The sequence below is a fragment of the Plutella xylostella genome, chromosome 14 (assembly GCF_932276165.1).
Source record: "Plutella xylostella chromosome 14, ilPluXylo3.1, whole genome shotgun sequence".
Classification (NCBI taxonomy): Eukaryota; Metazoa; Arthropoda; class Insecta; order Lepidoptera; family Plutellidae; genus Plutella; species Plutella xylostella.
Genome location: NC_063994.1, coordinates 1,235,768 through 1,252,090, shown reverse-complemented (window position 1 = coordinate 1,252,090; position 16,323 = coordinate 1,235,768). Strand labels below are relative to the sequence as shown.

The 16,323-nt window shown below is 42.2% G+C and overlaps 2 protein-coding genes across 3 annotated transcripts; both read left to right on the top strand.

Annotated features, from left to right (window-relative positions):
- Positions 1-264: 264 nt before the first annotated feature.
- On the top strand, positions 265-15,435 carry LOC105386689 (NEDD4 family-interacting protein 1). 2 transcript variants are annotated; one of them, XM_038120251.2, is made up of 6 exons: positions 265-467; positions 558-663; positions 2,561-2,697; positions 7,854-7,986; positions 14,177-14,362; positions 14,910-15,435. In XM_038120251.2, exons 1-6 carry the CDS (start codon positions 453-455, stop codon positions 15,011-15,013), a joined length of 681 nt encoding a protein of 226 aa, XP_037976179.2. In that variant the 5' UTR covers positions 265-452; the 3' UTR covers positions 15,014-15,435. The 2 variants fall into 2 exon arrangements, with proteins under 2 accessions (XP_037976179.2, XP_037976181.2); XM_038120253.2 differs by lacking the exons at positions 265-467; positions 558-663 and adding an exon at positions 1,472-1,578.
- On the top strand, positions 9,007-12,834 carry LOC125489456. Its single transcript, XM_048625374.1, has 2 exons — positions 9,007-9,966; positions 12,724-12,834. The coding sequence occupies exons 1-2, from the start codon at positions 9,174-9,176 to the stop codon at positions 12,735-12,737; spliced, it is 807 nt and encodes a 268-aa protein (XP_048481331.1). The 5' UTR covers positions 9,007-9,173; the 3' UTR covers positions 12,738-12,834.
- Positions 15,436-16,323: the final 888 nt, after the last annotated feature.

Here is a 16,323-nt window from a genome sequence, read left to right as displayed (position 1 = left end):
ACATGACCAACCCAAAACAAGCGCCGGTCATTATTATTCTGAGGCCCAGTACTAGTGCAGCGGCTCACCTGCTGCGGCTGCTTGGGTAGCCATCAAGGCCATCATGGCTTGGCCGGCGTGCGTGCGTGGATCTTCTACTTTGAATACAATTTATGGTGTAGGATTCAAGGACTTTTTAAAAGTCCTTGGTAGGATTAAAAGATTAAAAGCTATAAAATCGTATTCTACAGTTTGACATAAATATTGGCCACAGAATAAAACCTAACTTATCTGTGGCACAAAAAAATGTCGTCGTCTTTCTGAATAATATTGGAAAGGAAAACTAAAATTGATTGTTGTTTTTGTAAGAAACTGGAGAATGTTGATGCGAAATTAAAAGGAAAATACAACTGTTTAATACGTGATTGAAATTGTATAACTTCCACTCTAACCGGAACAGTATATTATCCACCATGACCTTAAATATTGTAAGTATCAAAGGATGTTTATTTTTATGTAACTGGTCCCTTTTATCGTAGGGTCACTGGGGTATATTATTGTCACCTGTTTTGTTGTAGAATAACCTCCGTAACGAGGGCGGCTTCGGTCCCCAACTGCGAGTAATATTGCCGCCTCAAGATGGACATTTGAATGGAAACTTAGTGCCAGCATACATAGAGATCAGTGAGTATATTGGAATAAACACCAGCATACATAGAGATCAGTGAGTTTATTGGAATAAACACTGATTTATGATCCTCCGATCATCATACTGAACGTTTTGCTTCCAACCAACCAATGGTTTTCTTGAATTGAAGCCTTTCCTGCCGACCAAACTACTCTGTATGTTAGACTGGAATATTGTCCGAAATAAAAATATACCTACTTAATTTACTATCACTCCTACCATATATACGGACAAACAAACATTCACATTTATAATATAAGCATTAATAAATAAATATAATTAGGAGGACCAAAACACACTGTCCTTCCTCATCCAGCCATGTAAGTTCATAAAATATATGTCCAGCTGGTCTGACAAAACAACTGTACTATTATATAAGTAAATATTTTGTGACTGCATGCTCAGTGCGCTACTGTACAAAACTCAATAAAAGGTACACACCACTCCTATGACACACACCTTAAATTGCTCAGAGTATTTACTATAGAATATAATACTTATAACATTTATGTTTTTTGTCCATGAACTTATACTCAATAGCTATTGATTTTCCTCATGATAATAGCTGGTTAGGGTTGGGTTCAATTGATTATCTACCTGTAGTTAAGTTATATAGGGTGATAAATATACATGGGGCCGCAAAGGTTTTTCTGTAGCTGCATTGGTTTTAGTACCTAACTTTAGTTCTCCAACTAGGTTTTTCACCCTGTATAATGTATAAAATAAAAATATATTAAAATTTAAATCCATGAGCTTTTGTGCATTGAAGTGATTTGAAGTAGCACTGCACATTTCTATAAAATCTAACAAAAAACTATGATATAAAGTATAACAAGACACTATGACGATAATTATCTATACAATATCATCCCGTGAAGGAGCCCCCGGTGAAGATGAGTGGAGAACCTCAGGTGCTTAGTTTTAATTTATTAACAAAAGAGGGGTATAAGTTTAACAAGTCTGTGTGGTAATGTATCTGCGTGTGCATGTGTAACTGTTTATCCATGGTAATGTAGACCCCAAACTGCTGAACCAATCAGAAATATGATAATGATGTTATATTATGTTACTAGGGGAGACACCTTTTGACCCACCCACTTTTTTCCACTATTACAATCTGGGCAGCAATTATTTACAAGAACATACTGACGCTGAGTGGGTGACCTTTCCCAGCGACTTACTTACTTATTCCCAATCTCCGCTGGGGAGCAAAGGGCCGAAGTGAAGCGCCACCATTCTTTACGATCTTGGGCCAGCTCAGAGACATCCGCCCAAGACATCCCCGCCTGGCCCATTTCCTTTTTCACAGAGCGCCGCCGTCTCTCGCGGTCTGCCGAGTCTTCGTTTACCGCCCTCGGGATGCCATGTCAGCGCTTCCTTTGGGACGTCTTCAGTACGCCTTAGAACGTGTCCTATCCATCTCCATTTGCGTTCTTTTACGGTTTCTGCTACAGGTTTTTGATGTGTTCTGCGCCAAAGTTCCTCGTTGGAGACAAAGTCAAACCAACGGATCCCTAGGATATTGCGTAAGCATCTGTTTACGAAAACCTGTAGCTTGTTCGTGGTTTGGACCGTTTTCTTCCAAGTTTCGCAACCGTAGAGGAGAACGGTCTTTACACACGCGTTGAACAGGCGGATCTTGGTTTGGAGACGGAATGCGGAAGACCTCCACACTGGGCTTAACATGGCAAAAGCTCCACGGGCTTTGTTGATGCGGTTGCCAATATCCTCGTCAGTTCCACCATTTGGTGTGATTTTGCTTCCCAGGTAGGTGAAGGTGTCCACATCTTCCCAGCGAGCCCTACATAAATCCACACCTCCATACTATGTAACCCATAATTATTTAGCAGTACTTACTTCATACACTAACGCTGAGCATGTGACCTTTTCCAGCGAGCGCTACAGACATCCCGCCGCCGCGTGCCGACTTCTCGGCGCCGCCGCCGTACGACGTGGCGGCGCACTCGAAGCTGCCCACCTACGAGGAGGTGCAGCGGGAGAAGCAGATGGAGGGGGAGGGGCCGCCGCAGGTATGTGCCTGCCACTGCTTAATCCCTTCAATCCCAACATCTCCGGCACCTGTCAGGACATCAGGGAGGGGTCTCACCACCCCGAGGCGACTCTCATTGTGAGTACTGTGGCTATATATACGCTGCAGCGGCTAGATCCACTGCTCCATGGATCCCTGATGTCAGACTGCCGTCTGACTGAAGGTATAGTGCCTGTAGTTTATGACCAAATCGTCGGGAGCGACATGTCACTATAATTATATCAAGTACTTTAGAAAACGGGTACCGTGCTTAATCCCTTGAAAAATTCATATGGATCCCACATAGTTTTGAACTGTAAAATGGTCAAATGCCTTCACTGAAACGGCTTTCTATCAGTAGTCATACAAATTTACGGGTGAGCAACATACGGGTGTTGCATACAGACACAATACCGGCACCATACGGGCATTAAACGCCGTCGAGTCGTTTCAGTGGGCAAAGCAAGCCGTATCATATTACCTTCCGTGCTTGACAATGTTTGTTCATCATGTGGTGTAGTAGACTTATTTAAGGGAAAAAACCAATAATAATTTGTAGTAACCGTGCCCTATCAAGGGTTAAAAAACTATTATGCTTTAGGCATCTATAGCACCCTAGCCCTAGAGGTGCAGCTAACTCCACTTCCACCTTTCTATGGGTGTTCACTCTTGCACTGATATTTTAATTAATTTAAATAGAACATATTCTTCTAATGTACCTACTACTGACATAAAAAACATCAATTATGTTCTAAGAGCATTGAATATTGCCCTATATGATATGCAGCTGCTGTAATGTCCTAGTATCGTTTACGTAAAGCATTGTTTTTTTGTAAAGTTGCAGCTGCGATGCTGAACAAAGGCGCATTAAACTCATCAACACTCTTTTTTTTGTAAGCATTTTCTCCAATGCAAATATCAACATAAAAAAAAAATACCTACTTACTCTCTATTGTGACTTACATTTTGTTTGCAAGCTATGTCAAATATTTCTAAGTTATAGGTATGTACTTTAGCATAGTATAGTCTATTGTATAAACAAAAAATACCCTTCCTTCACATAATTACGCCAATAAAACAAAATGTTATTGGAGTGAGTAATCAAAACACAAACCTATTCAGATTATTCTGAGCCAATTCGCGCGCGATTAAAAAACGATTGTAGTGATTTATTACATCGATACTCGCCACTCGATGGTGCCAGTTGAAACCGATTTTCTGCGTAATAAACGCTATTTCATTTTCACAATCGCATTGCAAATACTTCCGCGTATAAGAATAGTCGACTAATCTCGGTATTCAGTATTCATTCCAGCCCTAACTGTCGCTGGACTAATTGCCTATTGTTGGCATAATAAAAGAAAAGGTTACTGCCAATCTTGTTTAGTAATGTTTTCGGAACGATAAGAGCCTCTATGCTGAATCATAATCTGACAAAATGCGACCATTTGCTGAAACTTTACTTGGTGCAAATATATTGTTAGTTACTTATCTTATAAACAGTTTGTGTAGTGAACCAATCCCGTGTAATAAAAGTAGAAGAAATGCGAAAATTATGGAAGCGTGTGAGTTCTTAACCGATAGGGATGTTGAAATCGTGCAAATACCTACGACTCAAGGACCTTATACCGTAGCAGATGAATACGAAGAAACAGTGAAGGAAAAAGAAGAGGATTATGATAGCATACACTGGGACACATTTTATGCAACTCATAATCCAATGGAAAAGGCACAGATTTACGGTGGAAGCAGGCATAATGATTATAATGACAATATGTTGTTGAATATAAAACCAGTAACTTATAAACCAGAGAGAAAAAGTGCAGTAGAACTTAGAGACGCATTGTTTTCCAACACCGAGAATGAAAATTTAGATGAAGTGGAAACTCACACAACATATTTTGTTGATCAGTTCATTAATTATAATAAAAAACCTCCTAATGAAATTGATAGGAAAGAAAGAAACTGGCTTGAGTATACGCAGCATCGTACAATCGGAGAAATGTTGACGAATAAAAGTTTAGCTGAAATGCGTCGAGAAAAATATGCAAAACTAAAAGTTAAACCGAGTCGTCAAAAAACAACCAATGCTATCGAGCCTTATAAGAAGAGTAGTATAAAAAGCTACTTGTACAAACACCTTTATAAAAGCCTAACATCACCGAGGCGACGGAAAATGCTATTTAAAGAAAAACACCAAAGCCACGATAGTACACAGAATAATCCATCAACAGAATTAAATGGTATTTTTTATCAAAACGATTATGACAATGAAATAGCAGTTGCAAGGGCTAAAAATGAACATGAACACGTCAAAAATGCAATAGAAAATGAGATAAAATTGGCAAAACATGCTGCAGTTAAGAAAGCTAATACAGCTAAACAGTATGCGCCTATTCCGCATCTAAGGAGAAGGAAAGCTAAAGCCAAATTCGACATTGACAAGAGAAAACCCATAAAAAGACCAAAAGCAGTTCTACCATTGCGCAAAAGCAATGTTCAGATTCAGAGAACGACAGTAAAAGCTGTTACTGCACGTAAGAAATCATTATTTCAAGACCCCGAATATTTCATCGACGGGGAAGAAACAAACGATATAGAACCGGTGACAGTTTCTACTAATTACATTAAAACCGTTTTCAAAGAACCAAAGTTGTTTATGGAGAATGGTGGAATGGACGAATCAGCAGATGACGATGACGCTATAGCAGCACCCATGCTTCAAAAGAAACAAATGAATGACGAAACAGAAATAGGTGTTGTTAAAAAGAAATCGACAAATGTACGGGTAAAAACAGCTGCCCCACCGACTAAAAAAGTGATCTACTACTATTGGGCTAAAGTTAAAACCACATCAGTGCCTAAAACAACAGAAATAAATGAAGTATTAGCATCAACTGATATGGGTTATGAGTACATCAATAATTTTAAGGATAAACATAGATATACAATAGCCAATGACGAATACGGTGAAAGGGAAGCATGAAATGAAACACAGAATTGTATTAGAAATTAAGCATAGTTGTATTTTATGTATTGTTTGTAATAAAATCTGATATTGGTATATCCTGTGTATTCTTTGTCTTTTTGTCGCAGTAAAGCAGTTACTAGCGGGCTCTACCTCTTCATCATTCTGAAGGGCTGCAGCCGCGCTGCTGTCTAAATTCCAAATAAATTTTTGACGCGCGACAGCAGCGCTGCAGCCGCGCGACAATAGGCTATGTCTGAAAAAATTTAACAACGCTCATAATTTTTCTAATGATAGGAATAACCCTCCGTATCATCCTAAAAAAATCTCAGATTTTTCCTATGCGTCAGTAATTTTATAAAAATAAAAACATTTCAAGTTTCACAAAACGGGGATATGATGGCACTTCAGGACTTTTTCCATCGTCTCTATAAAAATATATATGGAATAAAAAAGAAAAAATTGACAGGCGTCAGCTTTTACATACTCTTTGGTCACACGTCTATCCATAGACCTACAACGTCCAAACAACGTCACATCAAAACCTGTCATATTTTTTTTTAATGCCTATAGAGACGATGGAAAAAGTCCTGAAGTGCCATCATATCCCCGTTTTGTGAAACTTGAAATGTTTTTATTTTTATAAAATTACTGACGCATAGGAAAAATCTGAGATTTTTTTAGGATGATACGGAGGGTTATTCCTATCATCAGAAAAATTATGAGCGTTGTTCAATTTTTTCAGACATAGCCTATTAGCGACTAATTTGAAGGCGCCCTAAGACGTGACAAAAGTTTTTCATCGCGCAACCTCAAGAGCGAGCGTGAGGGAGAACTTTTGTCACGTCTTAATTGTGCCCCGTGCTAGCCCTTCTAGACAGCTGAAATTATCACAAAATATTCAATTAGTAAGTCTAGAAACAAAAAAAAACTAACGTATAAATACGTTGTAAACGTCGGATCCCGACGTCCTTAACCAGGGTTCCAGTGGTGCTAGGATGAGGAAGCATGAGGACAGAGTGGTGTGACTGAGACACATCTGTGGATGTTTAGCAGTGTACATTTTTTTGGGTTTTTTCTTTAGGGTCCATTATATGTGTAACCTACTACTAAAACTATGCACAAAATACCTCAAGGTATTAGATAGGCTTATTGCGCCCGGATCATCAGTTCTAGTACTCAAAAAGATAGATAGATAGATAGAATATTCTTTATTTGTACACACACATAAAATAAACAATCTTACATAACTTAAATACTAACACATATGTACAAAAGTGGCGGTCTTATCGGCGGATTTGATTTTGATCAAAGTATTTTTTTATAAACCTGAACAGGAAAAAATTAAAATGTTTCCCTATTTACTATTTGCAACAGGGATTCTAAAATACCCTTGAATGAATGGTTAAATAAACAGCGTAAGTATCTGATACAATAACAAATCATTTATGTTTACCTTCCGGATAAGATATACTTATAAATAATACTGATTATACCTATAGAGTAAATACGTAAGTGAGTATTATGAAGTGATGAAAGAAATACTTTCTATTATCGACAAGTATCATAAGACAAGAATTTTTGATTCTTAAAATTATTAAGCACAAGCCACCCATAGAATGTACCTACCAATTGGTCTGAGATTTTGTTTCAACATCAGTGGGGTTACATAGGTATACATAAATATATATGATACGTATTGGTCGTCATAATACCTTAACTTTTTATCTGTCATTTGCAATGAAGTACAGTGTTTATCACCGACATACTAAAAAGAACATCCCAATTCATGAACACCGACATACTAAGAAGAATATCCCAATTCTTGAATTGCCCGTTAACTTTACTCTTACCAAGGGCCTGTTTTACAATGTCTGGATAATGTCTACCTGTGGGATAAAAGACATGCTATCTTTGTTTAAAACATAATCAAAGTGACATCATGACTTTTATCCCACATGCAGCCAATATCCAGACATTGTGAAACAGGCCCTAAGGGTGACATGCACCAAAGTGTTAAATCTAGATTTTCGTGTTTAATCTCGATTTAAGAAACGTCAGTCCATATTAATTTATGGCATAAATTGAGATTTAACACTAGAGCGACTCTAAATCTAGATTTAATTTGTTGGTGTGAGTGGCCCTTAGACTATCATCGTCATCACCAACAAACCACCACTCTCTTCTAGATGCAGCTGCCGCCTCCCCCGCAAGCGTTCGCCGCGTTCGTGACGGTGGAGCCGACAGAGGGCGCGACCGAGACGCTCGACCCCGAGAACAGCCTGCTGGGGACTGACCTCATGTTCCTCACCGCGTTCTTTGGTGAGTCACTTGTACAGTGTGTTGCAAAAATGGAATACTTACTAATTTCGTTTTCGGACATTCTGACATTCTGATTTAATTTTCGGTATTAGATATTGCATGCTGCACACGTAAGTTTCGGCTTAGTATACCCTTTTTGCAACACTTTGTATATCATCTGGGGTCTTTTTCTGTGTGGCGAAAGCCACTTTTTTTTGTTGTCAGTCCGAATAGTGTCAGTTGTATGTTTCCTCGAGAATAGAGCGAATCTACCGCAACGGGCGTAGCCTTAGTGTGCTGACGAGTTACTGTGTTTCTGCTGCAATCCTCAATTCAACCAGATCTCTTTGCTCGCTTTTTCTATCGCCCTTCTGTTGAACAGTTGTGCCTTACGTTATTGGACTTAAATAGCCACCTTCTGTATTAATCGGGACCGATGACTTTAGATAATAGCTGTTAGTAGCTGAATATGGAAGACAGAGAAGAGCTTGCAGTGGCGCTTCTTAGCAGATGCCGATGTCCAGCAGTTTTAGGGACCGTTGATGGTCCTTCATAATGGTTAGTGTCCTTTTTGCCTTCCTATTATGACGGAAATAAATAGGTCTCCATCCTTCCGCCCTTCCACCAAGTTTCACGACCCTCTCATATTAATAAAAGCTGTACCATCCAGTGGCATTCCTGTTCAACTGGATCGGTTTCCTGCTGCTGATGTGCTTCTGCCACACGGTGGCGAGCCGCTACGGCGCGCTGGCGGGCTTCGGCCTGTCGCTCGCCAAGTGGACCTCCGCGTGAGGAGTCTCCAGGAGAACTGCACTCTAGCTGGTCTACCGTAGGCTTAGTGCATTGAGGAGTTGCGTCGTTTGTTCTACAATCTTTTGCTCAATCAGATGCTTAGATTACTTTTCTTGGTTAGCTGTTTCTATAGCTTTAGAGCGTTGAGACTTCATTTTACAGTCCATAATTTGTCCAATGCTGGACATAGGCCTCTCCGAAAGAGCGCCATTTCATTCTGACCTCAACAAAACGCTCTGTTATTTTCATCTGTGATATGTATATGATAAGGTTGTATGCGTGCTGCGCCACGCATGTGTGTGTGACCATGAATAAAGATCGCCAGTGCGTCTATAGCAGTGTCGTGTTTCACTTGTCTGTCCCGTACTTATCAGTGGCACCGAGGATTAAAAACTACCCGCGTCTTCAGAATAAAAATGGCGAATTTTATTCTTGGACCAATTTCTACATTCGACCACCACGTGCAGGATTGGGCTACTTTCAAAAGCAAGTTCGACCAGTGGCTGATTGCCAATGGTGTGGAAGAACAGACAGACAAGACGGGCGCGAAGCGTCGCGCCATACTGCTCAGCGCACTCAGCGACAGCACGTACCAGTTGGCAAACAACCTCGTGCTGCCGAAAGACCTCGTCACAGCACCGTTCGAGGATATCGTCAAGGTATTAGACGTGCATTTCACGCCGAAGCGGTGCGGGTTTGCAGAACGCCACTACTTCTATTCGGCAGCGCAGCAGGCGGGCGAGTCGCACGCGCAGTGGGCCGCGCGGCTCAGGGGACTCGCAGCACACTGCAACTTCAAGGAGTTGGAAGAGGCGTTGCGAGACAAGTTCGTGATGGGGCTGCAGTCAGGACCGGAGAGGGAGAAGCTGTTCGCCATGGAGATCAGCGAGCTGACGCTGGCGAAGGCCGTGGACGTGGCGGAGAGCGTGCGGTGCGCGCGCGCGGCTGCCGCCAGCACAGCGCCCGGCGCCCGCGGCTCCTCCGGGGACTCCGTGTTCAAGATGCAGCAGCGGGAGCCGCGCGGCGCCGCCGGCCCCGGCAAGGAGCAGTGCACCGTGTGTGGGCGACGTAGCCATAAGGCAAGCGAGTGCCGGTTCGCTTCATTTAAGTGTACAAAGTGCAAGGCCAAAGGTCATTTACGCCGGATGTGCAAATACGTAAACTTTGTAGGAACGGAGGAAACGTGCGAGGGCGATGATGATGATGATGGTAAGTTGCTCAGTATTCGTTGTAGTAACGGGGCGCCGATGGTCGAAACAGTTCGGTTTAATAATGTCGAATTAAAATGTGAGATAGACAGCGGTTCCTCAGTCACAGCAATTTCAGAAAAAACCTATCATTCACATTTCGCCGACGTACCGCTCCGAGTAACAACAAAGAATCTTTTAAGTTATAACGGAACAAAGATAAAAAGTTTAGGTTTTATTCAGTTATCAGTTGAGTACTTGGGGAAAAATGAATATCTCGATGTTTACGTCATAGTGCAGGGCGGCTCGCCGCTACTCGGGCGAGACTTCATTTGTAAATTCCAATTGGAGCTTACTCCGACTATTAACTTTTGCCACTCCGACACTAATGAAGATTTAGAGTTAAACCAGTTAATTTCTCGGTTTCCGGACGTGTTTTGTGATAAACTCGGCTGTTTTAATAAATATAAAGTTAAACTTAGATTAAAAGACAATGCAAAACCAATATTCATGAAAGCGAGGCCCGTAGCGTTTGCGCTGAAACAAAAAATTGATAAGGAGATAAATAGATTGTTATCATTAGACGTGATAGCGCCGGTGGAGCAGTCGGAGTACGCGTCCCCCGTGGTGCCCGTGCTGAAGCGCGACGGCGCGGTGCGGCTGTGCGCCGACTACTCGCGCACCCTCAACCAGCAGCTGTTCATCGACAAGTACCCGCTGCCCACGGTGCAGGAGCTGTTCATGAACCTGCACGGCGGGGAACAGTTCTCCAAGCTGGATATGTCTTCCGCTTATGCGCAATTTCAAATTACAGACGATAATAATATCAAGTCTATCAACACTCATAGAGGTCTATTTAAATACAAACGTCTTATTTTTGGACTCGCATCTGCTCCGGCTATTTTCCAAAGAGCATTAGAAAGTATTTTAGGTATTGATGGGGTCCTATGCTTCTTAGATGACATTCTTATCACCGGCAAGGACAGAGCCGAGCACATGAAACGGTTAGAAACAGTGTTTCTCAGGTTCCAAGATGCTGGGTTAACTCTTCGACCGGACAAGTGTGAGTTTTTCCGGGACGAAATAACTTATCTAGGTCACGTAATAAGTAAGAACGGCATAAAAAAATCTAAAGATAAGGTTGAAGCTATTGCGAATGCACCGAAACCAACCAATGTAAATGAGTTACAGTCTTTTATTGGTTTGGTAAACTATTACCGTTGTTTCGTGCCCGATACTTCCGCTATATTAGCGCCATTATATGACCTACTTAAAAAAGAAGTAAAATGGTCGTGGTCATCGGAACAGGACAAGGCTTTTAACGAAATCAAAGCTAAACTTGCTTCAGAAACCGTGTTGGCTCATTTTGACCCAAACGCGAAAATAATATTAACGGTGGACGCGTCACCGAAAGGGTTAGGTGCTATTTTGTCACAAATTAGTACAGATGGGTATGAAAGGCCGATTTCTTATGCTTCGCGGACATTGAATTCAGCGGAGAAAAATTACTCCCAGATTCAGAAAGAGGCTACGGCCATCATATTTGGCGTACGCAAGTTCCATCAGTATTTATACGCCAGAGCCGAACCTTTTATTCTCCGTACCGATCACAAGCCGTTGGTATCGATATTCGGTTCGCGACACGGAGTGCCGGAAGTGTCCGCCAACAGGCTGCAACGATACGCATTGTTTTTGTCGTCCTACAATTACACAATTGAATACGTTCGAAGTGCAGACAACTGCGCGGACTTCTTATCTCGGGCGGTCAGTGACGTCACCGACAGTAAGGCTCCCAGTCGCGCGGACACCGCCGCGTATGTGAACTTCGTGGTAGATGGCTCGTTACCGATTACCCGCGATCAGCTGGCCGTAGAAACGCAAAACGACAGCTTATTAAAAAAGGTTATGCAATTTTTGCTTAACGGGTGGCCGCCGAAAGTAAATAACAGCGATATGAAACCATACTTTTTATGTAGGTTACAATTGGCTATTGAAAATGGTTGCTTACTCCGAGGTCATAAAGTTGTTATTCCTTCGTCGTTGCAGCAAAGAGTTGCATGGCTCGCACTTAGGTATAGTTAAGTCGAAAGCCGAGGCAAGGTCAAAGTTTTGGTTCCCGGGAATAGATGCGGCCATTGAAAGGATGAGTAATAGTTGCAGGGTTTGTCTGAGTCTGCGCGCGACCCCACCTCGGTCACCGCTGGTGTCGTGGCCATACCCAGACGGACCACTCAGTAGAATTCATCTTGATTTCTTGGGGCCAATATACGGTGATATGTACCTAGTTATTGTTGACGCATTTTCAAAGTGGGTGGAGTGCATTAATATGAAAAATAACATTACATCGGCAATGTTGATAAGCAAAATGAATGAGTACATGTCTAGGTTCGGGGTGCCAACCACCATCGTTACGGATAATGCAACTTCGTTTACTTCAGAACAGTTTGCTACGTTCTGTAGGCTTAATGGTATTCGTCATATCACGTCGCCGGTTTATCACCCCGTAAGTAATGGTCAGGCGGAAAGCAGTGTTAAAATTGTCAAGAAAGGGATAAAGTGTGCACTGCAGTTAGGTAGTAGTACAGGTAATGTGAATGATAGGCTACTTAAGTACTTATTCGACTACCGTAACTCCGTTCATTCGACCACGGGCCAGAGCCCCGCGAGCCTCATGCTGGGCCGGCCGCTCCGGTCGCGCCTCGACCTGCTGGCGCCGCCGCCGCAGCCATCGCCATCGTCACCGCCCTCCGCGCTCACTCACAAGGTGCTCGACACCCAGTGCTTACAGGCTAGACATTATGGAGGTATTGTAAGAAAAGACTTAGTAGTAAATGATAAAGTTTTATATAAGGTGTATTCAACCAATCAAAAATTTTGTTGGAAAAAAGGAACTATCGTTAGAAAAATTGGAAATATTTTGTTTATAATTAAAGACTCTGAGACCGGAAGTGAGGTGAAAAGACATAAAAATCAGATCATTATATTCAAAGGAAATCCAGAGGGTCATAACCATGAGATACTTGAATTAGAGAATGTCGGAAACAGGAGGGGAGAGGAAGGAAGCGGAGAGCAGCCTGATGAGACAGTGACCGCCACCCCCGAGTCACCGGCCAGCCCGGCCCGCGGCGACGAGACACCGGCCAGCCCGGCCCGCAGCGCCGAGACACCGCCGGCGAGCCCGGCCCGCAGCGCCGAGACTCCGCCGGCCAGCCCGGCCCGTAGCGCGCCCGCGCCCGGCCCGGCCACGAGCGCGCCGCCCGGCGACGCCGCGCAGCCCGACACTACTCCCACTGACGACCAGCAGAGTTACACCCGGTCACACAACTCTCCGCAGTCTCACCAAACAAGAATGAACCTTAGGGACATTCCTAAAGTAAATTATAGGAGGTTTTTCTAGTTAGTTAGTTGTTCTTGTATGTAAGTTAACTTGAAAGTATTTACTATACTTCCTGTAATATTGGTGGAGGGATGATATGTATATGATAAGGTTGTATGCGTGCTGCGCCACGCATGTGTGTGTGACCATGAATAAAGATCGCCAGTGCGTCTATAGCAGTGTCGTGTTTCACTTGTCTGTCCCGTACTTATCAATCTGTAGCCCATTCCTCCGTGTTTTGCCTAGCTCAAAGAACCGTCATATTCATAGTCTTGTTCCATCCAGTCGCGTTCCTGTTCAACTGGATCGGCTTCCTGCTGCTGATGTGCTTCTGCCACACGGTGGCGAGCCGCTACGGCGCGCTGGCGGGCTTCGGCCTGTCGCTCGCCAAGTGGACCTCCATGTGAGGAGTGGCCAGGAGAACTGCACTCCAGAGCGAGTCTATCTCAACGGTGGCTGCCCTAGTGCGCTGACGAGTTAATGCGTACCCACTGCAATCTGAAATCCTCTGTTACTGCCATCTTCTGATGGGCTTTTTCGATCGCTTTAGAGCACTGTGACTTCTTTGTAGCTGTGGCTTCCCTTTGGAGGATTTAAATAGCCACCATGTATCCATAATCTAGATTGTCGATTTTAGATTGACATCTGATAGTGGTTGGATAGGGAAAGCTCAGGGTTCTGGCGCGATGCTTGAAATTTATCTGAGGGTCGCATCTGAAATGTGATTATTCTTAAGACAGCTAAAGTAACCATCTGCCCGAAATTGTCCGCTGCCTGATATTGGTCTCTCCATTCAAAGTGTCCATGTTGTTCGACCCTAGCATGCTAATTTGCTAATATACCCTGTACCATCCAGTGGCGTTCCTGTTCAACTGGATCGGCTTCCTGCTGCTGATGTGCTTCTGCCACACGGTGGCGAGCCGCTACGGCGCGCTGGCGGGTTTCGGCCTGTCGCTCGCCAAGTGGACCTTCATAGTGAAGAACTCCACCGAGCTGGCTTCCCACGAGAACTCGTGGCTGTGGTGGCTCATCATGGCTTTCGGTAAGTGATTTGAACACTACAGAAGGGCTAAAACGGGGCGCATTTAAGACGGGACAAAAGTTATGCATTGCGCTCTGAGTGAGCAGCCTCAAGAGCGAGCGCGACGGAGAACTTTTGTCACATGTTAAATGCGTCCCGTGCTAGCCCTTCTGGATGGGTTAGAGAATCAGGGTGAGGTAACTTGGCTCCTGGACAAGGATTGGGGGGAGCGGTTCCGAGCTAGTTAGCATCTGGTTCTTGATGGCCAGGTGCCAAGTTATCTCGCCCGGGTGGTTTTTGTGTGAGTGAATGCGAAGAATTTGAGAAGTTAGTATTATGTACTTTTTATGTGTAACACTCCAGACTCGACTATTACAACATAAAATTGTTTTAGTGGTGTAAATGGACCACATTTGGGTCTTAGTGCCTAACTATTTTGACCCAAGAGTCTGATCTTTGGTGACTGCGTTTAAATGCCTTTATATGCAGCTTAAGATTACTAACTAAAAAGTTATTGTTCAACCAAAGAACATATATTATTCCCTTCTGACATAACATACTATTCTAGGCATCCTGATTTGCGTCCGCGCCATCATCCAGTACCTGAACATCAAGCGCGGCTGGCGTCTGCTCTCCGGCACGGCCCAGGAGCGACTCCTGTTCTTCTACTAAACACCGCGCTTATATACCCTCCGTCTGTCTCACTCACACACGCATAGCGCTATGCGACACGGTTGTGAGAGAAGGTTAGATGTAGTTACCCTGTGACGTCTGTTAATGTTACTAATGCTTTAGAAATACGGTTGGTGTAAGCGAAAATTTAAATTCGATATGTTTAAATGTGGAAAGTTTAAATTGGAAATTTAATATATATTTAAATGTGGAACGTTTAAATGGAAAATTTAATTGAATGTTAGATGTCGCGGTTTCTGAGTGTTAGTAATTCGTATGTTTAAAAAAACAAAATAGCTAATCGCTAAATGTTACACAAAATTTATAGGTTAGTTATCCTAAGACATTCTACTATTATGTATGTAAGCACTAGAATAATTTATACCATTTTATTTTCTCCAATTGTGTTTATTGCATTTGTGTTAAAACTGTATGTACCTATTTGAGTCTTGACTGCAAATCAAAACTTTATATTTATTAGTTAAGACTTATTAAATTTGTAAGTGGGTATTCTTTCTAAAAAAAACATACATCGTTACATGTACCTAAATCTGTTTAGTCTTATTTATACCTTGTTTCACGGGGAAAGTCATCTGATACAAACAAAAACTACCCTTATTCGAATATAATAAGGGTCTTGTCAGATGTCTTTCCCCGTAAAACAAGGCATAATATGTATTAAAAACCCCCTAAAAGATTAATGAAATGTTGCACACCTTTCCTCTATTTTAGAAATATATTTTATATTTAGGTAGGTATATTTTGTCTCAAATAAATTACAAAAGAAAATAATTCAACTCGAATTTTCGAAATATTTAGTCAAATGTACTTTATTTAGGGCTCATTCCAATAGTTACGTTCATTGTAAGACATATACGGGGTGAAAATTTATCAGTGATGTTCCTGTGGAGAGGTCAACGATAAAGTCACTTCTACCCTGTTTATACTATATCCATCTTAGGGCTGATTTTTCAATGGTCAGATAAGTGTTATCTGAAGAATAAAATGGTTGCTGTCATTGTTTAATACAAACATTCAGATGCGACATCAACAATTTTATTCCTCAGATAACACTTATCTGACTATTGAAAAATCGGCCTTTAATTATGCTTTTTTGAAATTTCAAATCTCTTACATATTTGATGACTGCAATGGAAACCAACTTTACTTACCAGAATAATAAGCGAACGTCAAAAAAGCATTAATAAGGGTGGGTTGCACCATTTAACTTTAACTATTACAGACGTCAAATCCCTTGAAGATTGATCTGTCTCGCCAAGAGATTTGACGTTTGTAATAGTTAAAGTTAA